Source organism: Tiliqua scincoides, chromosome 1, assembly GCF_035046505.1.
Source record: "Tiliqua scincoides isolate rTilSci1 chromosome 1, rTilSci1.hap2, whole genome shotgun sequence".
NCBI classification, from domain to species: Eukaryota; Metazoa; Chordata; class Lepidosauria; order Squamata; family Scincidae; genus Tiliqua; species Tiliqua scincoides.
In genome coordinates, this window is record NC_089821.1 from 303,057,289 (window position 1) to 303,072,123 (window position 14,835).

The following is a 14,835-nucleotide window of genomic DNA, read 5'->3' on the forward strand; positions in this document are numbered from 1 at the left end:
AAAGGCATTTCATGTGTCAGACCAGAACAGGTGCAAATATGGTACGTGCCCATGATGTTGCAAGATCAAGCTGATTCTTGTTTCAACTTACGAAGGCACATTGGCCCCAGTCCAGCTCTTAGCATGGGTGTGACTGATGACCCTGGTTGGAGATGCACCTTCCCATATCATAAGAATGCTTAGGACTTATATAGCGCTTTCTGGGTGCGTAAAGTGCTTCAAGTGTATTACCTTGATGTAAGAAGCAGCAGCTTGGATAATTTCACCAAGCAACGATTCATAACGGGAGAAAATATCTGGTGTGCTCCCTGGGGCGTTTGGTGGGCCGCTGTGAGATACAGGAAGCTGGACTAGATGGGCCTATGGCCTGATCCAGTGGGGCTGTTCTTATGTTCTTAACTACAATTCCCAGAATGCCTTGCAGGTCTCTTGTTATCTGGTGTGCTCCCTGGGGCATTTGGTGGGCCGCTGTGAGATACAGGAAGCTGGACTAGATGGGCCTATGGCCTGATCCAGTGGGGCTGTTCTTATGTTCTTAACTACAATTCCCAGAATGCCTTGCAGGTCTCTTGTTATCTGGTGTGCTCCCTGGGGCATTTGGTGGGCCGCTGTGAGATACAGGAAGCCGGACTAGATGGGCCTATGGCCTGATCCAGTGGGGCTGTTCTTATGTTCTTAAAATTTGAACTGGAGAAGTTTGTAGCTCAGCCATGGCAGTATGAGCATGTGATGCGCACTAGCATCTTTCTTGCTGTATTGGAGCAACTGTGTGTGCCACAAGGGTCCTTGGAGATGCCTTTTCAGTGGGTATGCTTTGCATGTAGATAGATAGATATTTTATTAACGGTCATCCGACCAGCTAGTCACAAAACAACACAACAAAATACACAAAATTAAAACCAACATCCCTTTACACATATATAAAATCATAAAATCATCAATTTATACTCTCAATTTTCTTTCTTATCAACTGTGCAGCATGACAGAAACGGGCCACCCTGAGCGATATATCAGGATTTACATCAGACAGCAGAAAGGCAAGCTGCTCCTCCACCTGCATTCCCGTTACAGTGCCAAAAACCGGGGAAATAAATTTATATCGCAAATCATCATAATTTGGACATTGCAGAATAATGTGGGCAGTTGTCTCCACCACATTATTATGGCAGGGGCACAGTCTCTCTGAATAAGGACGCCCCAAAAGAACTGCTGATAGGAGTGCATTGTACCTGGCTTTAGTAAAAGCAATCCTGAATTTTGGAATAACGATGTTATAAAAATACCTGGCAGGAGAAAGCATAAGAGCTTGATCCCCAAGAAAAACATGTAGAAAGTCTGGCTCTCGCAGATCTCATTTCAAGATCCACCAACCTCTGACGCAAAATTTCTTTTGCGTCTCCCAGGCTCATCATTGTTAAAGACTCAGGGGAAAGATTGCAAAAATTAAAGTAATCCAGGCACCTCTTTTCCCAGGAGCCTATAAAGGGATCCAAAAAGATCAAATGAGTAAAATTACACTGTCTTGAGAGAATCTTCAAGAAATAATGCAAGGCATTTAGCCACATCGACATCTCTATACTTGGGGTACCAGATTCCAGCCTAACCACGGTATTTGGCACACATCGGGGGACATACATCAGTTGACGCAAAAATTTGGTCTGGATCACCTCTAAAGACCTGGTGTTTAAATATGGGGCGATCTCAGAACCATAAAGCAATTGAGCCCTAGTTTTAGCATTATGCAGCCTTAGAGCCGCAGGGAGAAATTTGGCGCCTTTGGATGAATAAAAACGATAAATGGCACCAGATGTTTTCTGTGCTGATTGACCGACATAGTTTTTATGGGCCAAACGGCCACCTTGATAGTGAAAAATCACCCCCAGGTATTTTATTAATTTAACCTGCTCGATGGGTTTCCCATTTAGGAGCCATCGATGGGCCTTATAGCGTCTGGCAAAAACCAACACCTTTGTTTTATCAGAATTAATGATCAATTTCTCCTGTGAGCTAATCAGGGCTAAATGGCGAAGGGCCCTCCTCATGCCGACCTGTGTTCTCTGCACGTAGAATCCTTCTCCTCTCAAGACCCACACAGACATGCCTTTTACTAAGTCAGATCCTTGGACCATCTAGCTCACTGTTGATGATGGTGAGCTAAACAAAAGATCCCCAAGGCAAATCAGAAGGGAATCTTTCTGTGCTCTACCTGGGGATTCTGCCAAGGATTGAATCCAAAACTTTCTTCATGCAAAACAGATGCTCTACCACTAAGCAGTGGTCCCACAAGCACCCCAACTGGCTGATATGGTACAATGTGGTGAAACCATGAAAGGGGAATCATTATCTTGTCCTCGCTGCCATTGTGATAAATAATAATAATAATAATAATAATAATAATAATACAGGTATTTATATACTGCCTTTCTTGGTCTTTATTCAAGACTTTATTCAAGGCGGTTTACATAGGCAGGCTAATTTAAATCCCCGTAGGGATTTTTACAATTGAAAGAAAGCTCTATCGTTCAAGAGCCACAACAATTCAGATGTTTCTTTCTGATCTGGTTTCACATTCTGGCCTCCGTCCTCCCACGCTCAGAGCAGATGGAAATAGCTCAGCTCAGCTTGTCAGCTGCTTCAAGGTCGCACGGTGGCGGTGGCCTCGAACGGGCGACCTTGTGGATGTTATCTTCAGGCAAATGGAGGCTCTACCCTCTAGACCAGACCTCCTGCCCTCCTGATCATGATCCCCCCTGTATACTATTTTTAGGTTAAAATATCCCCTTCTGTTGGTTTTAAATTGAAGTTGTCTGAACCTAGAAATAGCACGTGGGATATGTACAGTGGGCGCAAAGTACTAATGCTCCAACTTTCATGGTCCCGCTATGCTCTTTTGAAAAGAGAGTGTCCGCCATCCAGATATGTTGCACAATTAGGTGCATGTATACTTTGACCCTGAATTCATTCCCGCCTATTCGTCGATTTCCCGTGTGTTCTGTTGCTTAGTGAAGTCACTGCAGAATTTCCCATCCCTAGAGGAAGCTGATCAGATCAATAATGCTCCCAGAGGCACAATAAATACTTCCATGGGAACTCACAGGAAACATTTATTTATTTATTTATTTATTTATTTATTTATTTATTTATTTATTTATTTATTTATTTATTTATTTATTTTAGGCACAGTAGCAGGTCCTTTGGCACTCTGGAGTTCTCTGGCACACAGTTGGGAATCTCTGCCTTGAAACTTTGCATGCTTTTGAAGTGGCCTCCATATGGTTCCCAGGTGGCCTTCCATCTATGCCTCTTAAAGGGCCAGGCCTGCCTGGCTTCAGCAGAACGACATCAAGTCTTGTATTCATGTCTCCAGCAAAGCCTTCTTAACTGCTTGTAATGTTGTTCCTTTTCCTTAGCAGATTCCGGCATAGAGAGGCACAATGCATGATGCTGGGTAGCATTTTACTGCTTGTTTTGTGTCTTTACCAAGTTTATTTTTGATGTCTGAGTTATTAAGAAAGTGCTACTAACAATGCCTTGATCTGGGTTTAATTTTCTCTATATGGTTGGAAAATCTCGCAGCAGGTTTTGGACAGGAGGGATTTCCTCTGCCCTGATCATGGGTAACTTCCTGTAAAACTTCAAAGCCTCATTTTTTTTTTTGGGGGGGGGGGTGTTAAATTAGGATCTCCAGCTACAGAGAGTGGAAAACCATGATTAAAATGCCTTTCAGTCAAACTCATAAATCAGTTTGCTAACACTGTATACTGGGGGAGGGGGAATAATTAGGTAGCAAGTAGCAACAGCGGCTTCAGTTCCATCTTAATGGTGTTAGGCATTTGCAAGTGTTAGATGTATCTTTTTAGATGTGCTGGATAATAATTTAGGTGCATAATGGGAAAAGTGCCTCATAGTTGATACTGCCTGTTAAGTAATGGATGATGTAGCATTCAGTGCTCTCTCAGCCTGAACTGTCAATGAAGTGTTGTGAGTGCTGAGCTTAAAACAGATCTACACTGCTCACAGTCAGAGCTTGGTGATCTGACTATGGCTTCAGCCAGCCTACCCAATTTGCATAGAGGAGCTCTAGCAGGGAGTCAAAATGCAGCATTTTGTTGGGCAAAGAAGTACTTGCACACAATTAATTCATGGGAGTGAAGGCCACGGGTTTATTCAAATTCATGGAGGAAGAGAGAGCTGTCGGTGGCTATGTGGATCTTCCAGGCTCAGAGGCACTATATCTGTGAGTTCGCTTGGGAGCGGCAGTGAGAGGGGGCTCTTGCCATCATGCCCTACTTGCGGGTTTCCATCTGGCTGGCCACGGTTTGAAACAGGATTCTGGACTAGGTAGAATTCAGTCTGATCCAGTAGGACTCTTCTTATGTTTTTGTTTGGTGGTGGAAGCAGATGGATAGTAAACAGGTGTACTAGGTGCACTTTGTCACTTGGTTGCTTACCTGCAGGCTGTTGCCACTTGCCCCAGGCAGGCAGGTGACTGGCAAAGTGCATGACTGTGCACCTAACTTCATTTCTCAGGTTATTACAAGGGGTGCATTACAAGGGGATAATTACAAGGGGTGCATTAATCATTTGTTGCAATAAGCAATCCTCAGCTGAAAGAAGGTAATGAGTAATTTCAAGTATCAGTGGCAGGGTATTAAAAGGAGCTTTCGATGCATGTCCTAATTAAAAGTGGTCGAGAAGGTGGGTTTTTAATGGGATATTCACTTCCTAGAAAGCATTCACAGTTTGGAATTAGAGCAGCACAGCTTTGGGGGGACGACGACTGGTGTGTGTGTGAGCCCATGTGTTTATGCTTGTGCTTTGAATGTGATGCTAATTTGGGAGGATACTTTGCAAGCAGCCCTAATTCAGATCAGTTAATTCGCTTTGTCTGCCTTCATTACCAACAAGTGAAATTAAAGCATCTCTCTTACCTCTCCCCCCTTCCCCCAACTTAGAATTAAACACACAAACCTTCTGCGGGGCTGTGATCTTCCATTTAAAATCCTAATTGTCTAAAGAGCTCAACGTGATCCCTTGAAGTTGGCTGGGTCCATTGCAGGGTATTAGTGTTCGCTGCAGATTTACAACCGAGCTGGATTTAATCTCTTGTTTTAATCCCCGAGATAGCCCTGTTCAGGGTAGCAGGCCCTTGAGTGTTTTAGAATGCTGCTGTGTTTCCGAATGAGGAAGGCAGAGGGGGTGGAGGGAAGGTTGCTTGGAGAACCTATATCACGGTGTAGCAAATTAAAAGACAGAGAAACTCACTCAGTGGGAAGAGAATAGGTGAGGTTTTCAAATCAACTCCTCAGTGTGGGTATCATAACACCTGGGATGGTGATTGCAGCCTTCAGTTGCCTTTCTCATTAAAGCAGTTGTAGCAAAAGGAAGTACTAGCAGAAGTTCAGGTTCCACAAATGACTAGAAATATAGACAAGTGATGGAGAAGTCGCAAGGGTCAGACATATACTGTACTTTCATAAGTACAGTACTCAAACTTCCGTGGTGTACTCAAACAATTCTTTGGTCCTGCTGTTGCCTCTCGTCAAACAGGCTTGATAGATTTTTAAAGTTGTTTGAAACCTACGATGCCTGTTTGACCAGAGGTGAAAGTGTATGTTTACAGACTGCAAGTAGCAATCCCTATTTTCCTGCTTTTGAGGGATTATTATTAATTATTATTATTATTATTAACAGTATTTATATACCGCTTTTCAACTAAAAGTTCACATATCTGGATTATCTGAACATATCATGGCCTGTCTTCTCTCTTAATACCCTTATAAGAGCATTGCAGACCATGAATGGTTATCTTTTCCTCACTTTCTGTACAAGGGGATGAATTGTCACTAAAGGCAAGGAAGAAACTGTGACAAAAATGAACAATGCATCAGGTCATGCTATAATCTTTATTTTTAGATGTTTTAAGATCCAGTTTTCATGGGATGACGCTCAGTCATAGCCTCTGAAAATGAGTTGCGATGAGGGCCCAGTGTTGTGTCTGAGCATGAAGAATGCACGTTCACACTAGATCTTTAAAACAAAATTGAGAACTAATTAAAAGGGAAGTAGATGGGCAGGTATTGAGTGTGCCACGAGCTCTACAGCCTGTGTGATAATCATTTTGATGCTGGGCGTTATAGAGCAACGCCACTTATTAGGGCTTGTTAATCAGCTGTGGAGAGTCTGCCAGGGAACTCAAGAGATGCTTGAGTGCGACATATCCTGATGCACAGAAGAGCCATCAAGGAAGGGGAGGAGACTGTGTTGTTCAAGTTTTGCCAAACTCTTCATAGTTGAATGTAAAGAGATCATCTTTGATTGGACAAATTTCTGGACAGATTTTTGGAGGAGAAGTTCATTATGGGTTACAAGTCATAGTAGGTATGTGCAAGCTCTTGGTTTTAGAGACAGGCTGCCTTTGATTGCCAGTTGCAGGGGAGGGCACCAGGACGCAAGTTGTGCCTGTTGCCTTGTGTGCTCCCTGGGGCATTTGGTGGGCCAATGTGAGATACAGGAAGCTGGACTAGATGGGCCTTTGGCCTGATCAGGCGGGGCTCTTCTTATGTTCTTATCTGTTGGGTGATTCTGCAGTGGAAGCAACTGAATGTTGGATGATGTTGGATGTGGCAAAATTAGCTGCTCCTTTTGATTAGAAAGGGCCATGCCAGAGTAGTGAATCATGAATAGATGTGTAACCTCCTGTCAAGTTGGTTTTCTCAGGGAGGGTAACACATGTGGGCCAGCATGCTGTAGTTGTTAGAGCAGTGATTTTCAACCTTTTTCATCTCCCAGCACACTGGCAAGGTACCAAAATTTTCAAGGCACACCATCAGTTTTTTGACAACTGATAAGACACACCATGCTGTTGGTGGGGGGCTCACATCCCCCAATGGCCCTACTATTAAATGACCCTCCTCCAAATTCCCGCGGCACACCTGCAGATCATTCGCGGCACACCAGTGTGCCACGGCACAGTAGTTGAAAATGGCTGAGTTAAGAGTGTTGAACTAGGAATTGCAAGACCCAGGCTGCCGCTCAGCTGTGAAGTTCAGTGGTTGATTTTGGTTCTGCCAACAGGGGCATATCTTGTATATGGCAAGGGGGGGCAAGAGCCCTAGGCACCAGTTAAGAGGGGAGCCAGCAAGCAACACCAGGCAAGGAGGGGTGACACGCAGCTCTCATCACTAAGAGCGGCAAACACTGCAAACGTGGGCCAATCTACCTGCCATTCGATCAGTTTGGCTCCAAAATTGAACCATTCTGGCATTGTGTGTGTGTGTGTGTGTGTAGCACACAGGTGCGAGCAAGGCAGCATGGTAACACAGGGGTGACATCACCACGTCGCCCCACCCCAAGAACCATTTGGCCCTGGGATGTGCCTATCTGCCACTTTCTCTCAGCCTAACCCTCACAGGGTTTGTGTGAAGATAAATCAAGCTAGAAGAACTTTGTCATCCTGAGATCCTTGGAGGAAGAGTGGGTTAAAAATGTAACTGATAATAAAAATTTCTCTCTTTTTCAAAAGCTCTTGTGCCCAATTCCCAAACTGTTTTCACTTGCAACATACAGTAGTTATTAAGGAATCATTCTTTTAATTGTTCAATTTATTTTGAACAATTTATCATTCTTTTAATGATCAATTTATCATTCTTTTAATTGTAAAATTTATTTTAATTTGAGAGCCAGGGTGGTGTAGTGGTTTGGGAGGTGGACTTAGACCTGGATGATCCAGGTTCAAATCTCCCCTCAGCCGCAAAGCTTCCTGGGTAACCTTGGGCCAGTCGCTTTCTCTCAGCCTCACCTACCTCACAGGGTTGTTGTGAGGACAAGAAGGAGGGGAGGAGCGGCTGTGTAAACCGCTCTGAGCTCTCTGGAGGAAGGGCGGTATAAAAATGTGAATAAATAAATAAATAAATTTGTGGGGCATGCTAGCGGATCCCTTGTGCTACACACGTGTGCCCTGGCATTCAGTCTGGGATGTTTAGGGGTTGCTTTTGTTGTGATTTGATTGAACTTTGTTCCCTCTCATGTTCAGCCTTGTCTCACGTCCTGTTCCTTCTTCGTTTCAGGACCCACGATTATCAGCTTTAATTTTTGACAAGCTTCAAGTGCCTGAATACTTACAAAAACCCAAGAGCGAAGGGGAAAGCAGGTGTGATGTTTGTGCAGCCCACCTAAACCAGCTGAAACAAGAAGCCATTCAGGTCATCCAGAGCCTCGACCAGGCCAGCTGCCAAGATGCAGTGGACCCCCCGCAAAGTGCCGTGGCTGCAGTGCTCCCGAGGCTGGCCTCCCAAAATATGGTCACCGTGTCTTCTCAGAGGGACTTGTCTCTTGTGGCTGGGCAGGTGGGTAGACAGTCTTGCAAAACGGCAAGTCTTTTCTCTGGAGCGGAGAAGAAGAAAGGACTTGGGTGGCCACAAAGTGCCAGTGGGTTCCCAAAGTCCAGTGTTCAAGTGACTGTGGCTCCCAGTGGCCTTAGTGGGGCACTGAGTTCAGTAACCATCCAGGCTCAGCAGTACCTTGAGGGGATGTGGAGTATCTCCAGGGTGAACAGCTTTCTTCCTCAAGCTTGCCTCGTAAGTAACTGACCAGTTGATCTTGGATTTTCCAAAGTTTTAATGATGCATCTTCTTTCACTTGACATATTCTAGCAAACAATGCCAGACTCAATTTGTGGAATTTAACTAGCAGCCTGGTCCAAAGCTTACTTGGAAGTAAGTCTATCTGCATATAATGTGACTTACTCCCAGATAAGTCTTCATGTGGCTGTAGTCTGTCATCTCTACCCTACCCATGTTTACCAGGAAGTAATTGATTTCAATGGTTCTCACTTTGAAGACTTGCCACAGATATTATGCAGCCCGCTGATTCTTTTTTATGGTGGAAGAGCAGGTGTCTCCCTCTTCCCTCCCCTTGTTCCTTGAGTCTCTTGAGTGACTGAGCTCTGTGCAGACATATTTGAAGGCTTGATTACCACGCATTCCCCAAATAAATACAGCCGACAACCGGTATGGAATTAAAATTGGGCCACTTTATTGAATACAACACATTGCAGTTAGTAGTTGGCAACCTTCAGTCTCGAAAGACTATGGTATCGTGCTCTGAAAGGTGGTTCTGGAACAGCGTCTAGTGTGGCTGAAAAGGCCGATTCGGGAGTGACAATCCCTTCCACACTGGGAGCAAGTGCAGCCTGTCCCTGGTCTGTCTCCCTGGCTATGGGCCTTCCTTCTTTGCCTCTTAGCCTCAGACTGTTGGCCAAGTGTCTCTTCAAACTGGGAAAGGCCATGCTGCACAGCCTGCCTCCAAGCGGGTCGCTCAGAGGCCAGGGTTTCCCACTTGCAACAGGGCAGCAAAAGGGGTAAACAAAACCTATCCCAAGTGCGGGGTTCTACATGGGGGAAACGGTCCTAGCCGTCTTTGTCCCCCAATCTCATAGGGCGTCCACCCGACTCCAGGTGTAACTCAATTGTTATTAAGCCCGTCTTTCAGTGTTGCCTGAAGAGGGTAAGTCTGCTGAACTGCTATGCCTTCGGGTCACCCCTGCAAGGCCCCCAAGTTCGGACAAGGGGCTAGCCAGCCTGCCTCCTCGAGCCGGTCAGGCATCATGGGAGCGGTTCTGGTTCACCACCTGTTCTTGCTGACTTAGATTGGACACCGAGATGGTCTTCTGCCTACCCACCCAGCACTTCATTTGAAGGCTTGATTCATGTAGTTCTTAAAAGGGTATGTGCCCTGGGATGTGCCTACCTGCCACTTTCTCTCAGCCTAACCCTCACAGGGTTTTTGTGAAGATAAATTGAGGTAGAAGATGATGTCTTCTGTGTGCAAGGATGTGTGCAGGGATGATGTTGGGTCCTCCAGCCACCCTTGTGCATCACAGGGTCCACCTGATTGGGCTAGCTCCTGAATCCTCAGTACCATTGGCAGTGATAGTGCCCAATGCACCATTAGGTGGTGGGTGAATGCCATGGGGGATCCAATTCAGGGCTTTGTCCATGAGCCCCCAACAACCTGGAATGGGCTCTGAGTGTATGTGACACATTAGACAAATTGGGTACTTGTGCATGTATGCCTTTTTGTGGAGAGTCTTCCTGACATGTAACTTTAGGTGCATGGTTGGAGGGCAGAGGCATGCCTCCTCCTTGGAAAAGGAACAGTCAACTATGCAGCATCCAAGACCAAGTAACTAATGTTTAGAATTGCAGCATTAGCCCGCATCTCTAAACATACCAACCTGAAAGTAAAAACCAAATTAGATTTGGTTTTAGAAACATCTTTGAAGGTTCCTCCTTTATTTCAACCTGTAATTCAGTGAATTGTGACCAACAACAACAACAACAACAGTATTTATATACCGCTTTTCAACAAAAAGTTCACAAAGCGGTTTACAGAGAAAATCAAATATCTAATGGCTCCCTGTCCCAAAAGGGCTCACAATCTGAAAAGATGCAAAGGACCACTTGGGCTTTGGGGTTAATCTTCCCTGTCATCTTTTTGCTAAAAATCACCCTTTCCAGGAGCTGCCATTTGCCTCCCAAAACAGCTATTTTTGGCTGGAATATCGTGGAAAGGAAAAAGGTTCATCTTTATCTTGGCCCTGATTCAGATTGCCCAGCTGCTTTTGGGTTTACATGGACCCAAGCCTTGGAAGCTTTATGTGTAACGTGTGGAGTCACTTCTCAATAGACATGACTAAGATTAGCCTATGAACTTGCTTTTATTTAGCCTACAACAGTACCTCCTTGACCCTGCATTTGAAACATTTTTAACCCAAAGTGTAATGAATCTGTGGAACTCCCTGTCACAGGATGCTGTAATGGCACCTGGCCTAGATGCCTTTAAAAGGGGATCACACAGATTTATGGAGGAAAAGTCCACCACAGGTTAAAGTCATAATGACTGAATGCAGCATCCAGATTTTACAGGTAGCCTATCTCTGAATGCCAGATGCAAGGGAGTGGCAATACAATACAGGTCTGTTATTGTCTTGGGTGCTCTCTGAGGCAATGGTGGGCCACTGTGAGATATGGGAAACTAGACTAGATGGGCCCTTGACCTGATCCAGCAGGGTTCTTATGTTCCCTCAACAGCTGTGAATAGTGGTATTTAAATGAATGCTGTAGAGATGAGGGATTTTAAGCTGCCTTTTGTTCCATTTTATTGCATTTCAGTGGTCACAGAGAGTTACTAGGCAAAACATCCTTCAGTAACAGTTCCACTTTATGTGATCAGCCTCTGAACTTGTCATAAAAGTAGCCTAGTAATCTCTTTTGACGCCTGTGTAAATACTGACTGTCTAGAACGACTGAATTTTCTTTGTCCACTGAAGAGTGTAATTATGAATACGACTTTTTCGTAATGGCTTTTTATTCACCCCAAAGTTAACAAACTGGAATACAAATTGTATGTGGTTTAGAGATAATCCTTGGATGAAATATGACAGCTGTTCAAAACTGAACGGCTTCACTAAACTCTAGGAAAATATTGAATTAAAAGTGCAGAAATGTCACAAAAAATAATTACCTGTGTGGGACATTGGGTGGGATTCTAATAAGAACTGATATTAATCTGTGAATTCATCAGAAATGTGCAAACAGATGAATGGCTATGGAAAATAAAAGTCCTTTTTTATATTCCTAGGTAACTGTGTGTATATACTACAATGAAATGGATAATGTGGCTAACACGGGGCAGTAAAAACTTCATAGTAAATACAGCATGGTTTGCATGCTTTTCATGCATTATATGCTCTAACAAAAGCAATCCGATGTTATATGGAATTCAGGTAAACACAGGTTATATGGATTTCAGCCAAAGGCCAAACCTTTAAAAATTGTGTGGGAAGGGGCCATAGCTCAGTGAGAGACACATACTTTGCAAGCACAAGGTCCCAGGTCAATCCCTGATTTCGCCAGTTAAAAGGATCAAGTAACAGGTGTTGGAAAACACCTCTGCAGGTGTTGGGAGAGCCATGTTCAATTAGAGTAGAGTAGTGGTTCCCAAACTTTAGCCCTAGAGGCTGCTGCCTGATTTATGAATGCCAAGGTGTGGCTATAATGGTGATTGGACAGCTGCGCTCCACCCCCCCAAGTAGCAACTTGCTTAAATCTTGATGTTGCACATAGTTTAATCTGCCCTGTCAGTTTTGCGAACCACCAAAAATTGGGCCATGACCCGCTGTTGGGCCCCAGACCCATAGTTTGGGAACTATTGGAGTAGACAACACTGGGCTAGATAAACAGTAATGTGAAAATGGTCCATTTCTAAAAATGGATTGCTTCATAAAATTAATTAGTAGAATAACTAGTGGATAAAATACCAATCAATTTCAGCCGTTTCAAAGTTGTAGTTAAAAACTTGTTTTCAGATGGCTGTAGTCCTCGTATTCTGCCCCCATAATTCAATCAAGCAACAACAGGTTATATGGATTTTCATGGAGGACAAATGAGATTGCAGCTGTTGGCCCCAACCTTGTTTCCATGGGTCTACTGGCCATGCACCCATTCTCTGCACATTCAGTGGAAGGTGAGAATGAGTTTTATGTACTTAGGGCCCGTGTTCATCTTCTGCTGACTGTGTAGAGGGCAGTGGCAGCAGACACAGGTCAGCTCCCTTTCCACATGTTGGTTGAATACATGAGTGGCCTATATAAATTTCTCTTTCAGGAGGACCCAATCAACTTCATAGCTGACTGGCAGGCCGACTGGGGCAGCCCACCGTCCTCTCTGACCCAGAAGTAATTGTGGTGATGTCATGACTTGCAGTCATTCTCAGTGCAGTCATGTGCCACTGGATGCTTCTATGGGTCATCTTGCTCTGAGCGGCTTGGCTGTGAGTGAGGAGGGGGGAGGACTGTGCCCCCGGAAGAGTGCAGCCTTGCCTCCTGTAACTCCTCAGTGATGCAATTGGGCCCAGTGACCTCCTAGGTTGGGTGGAATCAACCCATAACCCGGGTACCCTTACTGCCTCCAAAGGCCCTGAACATTGCTTTCCCAGATGCTATAAAGCCCAGCATTATGTTTTCCATGGTATTCAACTAGAAGCTTCTACAAAGTCCACAGGAGACAAAGGCAATACCGCTGTCCCACAGCTGTTCCCCATTCAGAGACGTGCTTCCTCTGAATCTGGCAGCTTGTATGTAACCATAAGTACTAGTATACATGGATCTTCTTGTCCTCCATAAAATGACCTAATCCCCTTTTAAATCCAACAACAACAACAACAACAGTATTTATATACCGCTTTTCAACAAAAAGTTCACAAAGCGGTTTACAGAGAAAATCAAATATCTAATGGCTCCCTGTCCCAAAAGGGCTCACAATCTAAAAAGATGCAACACCAGCAGATAGCCACTAGAAAAGACACTGCTGGGGTGAGGTGGGCCAGTTACTCTCCCCCTGCTAAATAAAAGAGGAGCACTCACTTGAAAAAGTGCCTCTTAACCAGTTAGCAGGGGACACTATCCATCTAAGGTAGTGTTCCTCACAGGTAGTTTGCTGAGGATAATATCAGTGGCATTGCTGGGGGTGTGTGTGCTGCACCAGGTGACAAGGCGGTGACTCCACTACTGGCCAAAAATTTTTAAATCTTGGTATTTTTGAATAAAATAATCATGTTATATATCAATTGATGTAGAATGTCATGCAGAATGCAATGAAACGAACCAAAATATCTCTATTCTATCAAAATAGAAAAGAGTCAAAATATCTCTATTCTTTCAAAAGTTATAACCAAAAAACTAGTGGGGTGGTGCAAAAGGTGCAAAAGAGAGCGACTAAGATGATTATGGGGCTGGGGCACCTTCCTTATGAGGAAAGGCTACGGCGTTTGGGCCTCTTCAGCCTAGAAAAGAGGCGCCTGAGGGGGGACATGATTGAGACATACAAAATTATGCAGGGGATGGACAGAGTGGATAGGGAGATGCTCTTTAGACTCTCACATAACACCAGAACCAGGGGACATCCACTCAAATTGAGTGTTGGGAGAGTTAGAACAGACAAAAGAAAATATTTCTTTACTCAGTGTGTGGTTGGTCTGTGGAACTCTTTGCCACAGGATGTGGTGATGGTGACTGGCCTGGACACCTTTAAAAGGGGATTGGACAAGTTTCTGTAGGAAAAATCCATTACGGGGTACAAGCCATGATGTGTATGCGCAACCTCCTGATTTTAGAAATGGGTTATGTCAGAATGCCAGATGCAAGGGAGGGCACCAGGATGCAGGTCTCTTGTTATCTGGCGTGCTCCTTGGGGCATTTGGTGGGCCGCTGTGAGATACAGGAAGCTAGACTAGATGGGCCTATGGCCTGATCCAGTGGGGCTGTTCTTATGTTCTTATGAGAAGATAATATTCCCAAGACCAAGGGTTCAGGGAATCCTCAAAGCAATCAAAACAAAATATTGCAGAGCCTGTAGCCAAGGGGGAAGCTGCAATGATAAAACAGAAACTAACATTTTATCAGGAAGCATGGAAGAGGCAAGACTGCTGTGCTGCTAAACTGGCATTTACCTAGTCAGCAGGTTAGCTAATAAGCCTTGCTGGTAGGATTCAGGTTACAGAAAGTCCCTGGAGGGGTAAAGAAATAATGAATAAAAAAATACAGTACTATATGGAAATTAGGTATCGAGGGTACTACATGCCTGTATCTCTAGTGCCGTTACTGTTTCACCAAGCAGGTGAGGCAAAGCATCATAATAATAGTCACAGGCTGGTTTGGATGAATTTCCCAGCACATTGAAGATCTATGAATGCGACGGTGGGAGAAAGATTGTGCTTTCTTGATTCTCCCCCCCCCCCCACCCGTCAATGCCTCTTTAGTCTCCGGGATGTGTA

General features: G+C 44.5%; 1 protein-coding gene across 1 annotated transcript in view; it reads left to right on the forward strand.

The window, feature by feature from the left end:
• KIF26A (kinesin family member 26A) overlaps positions 1–14,835 on the forward strand; it is a 174,225-nt gene that overhangs the window by 64,135 nt on the left and 95,255 nt on the right. Inside the window, exon 3 of the mRNA XM_066629466.1 lies at positions 8,070–8,579. Within this exon, the coding sequence (XP_066485563.1) occupies positions 8,070–8,579 (510 nt within the window). The remainder of the gene's footprint in view (positions 1–8,069; positions 8,580–14,835) is intronic.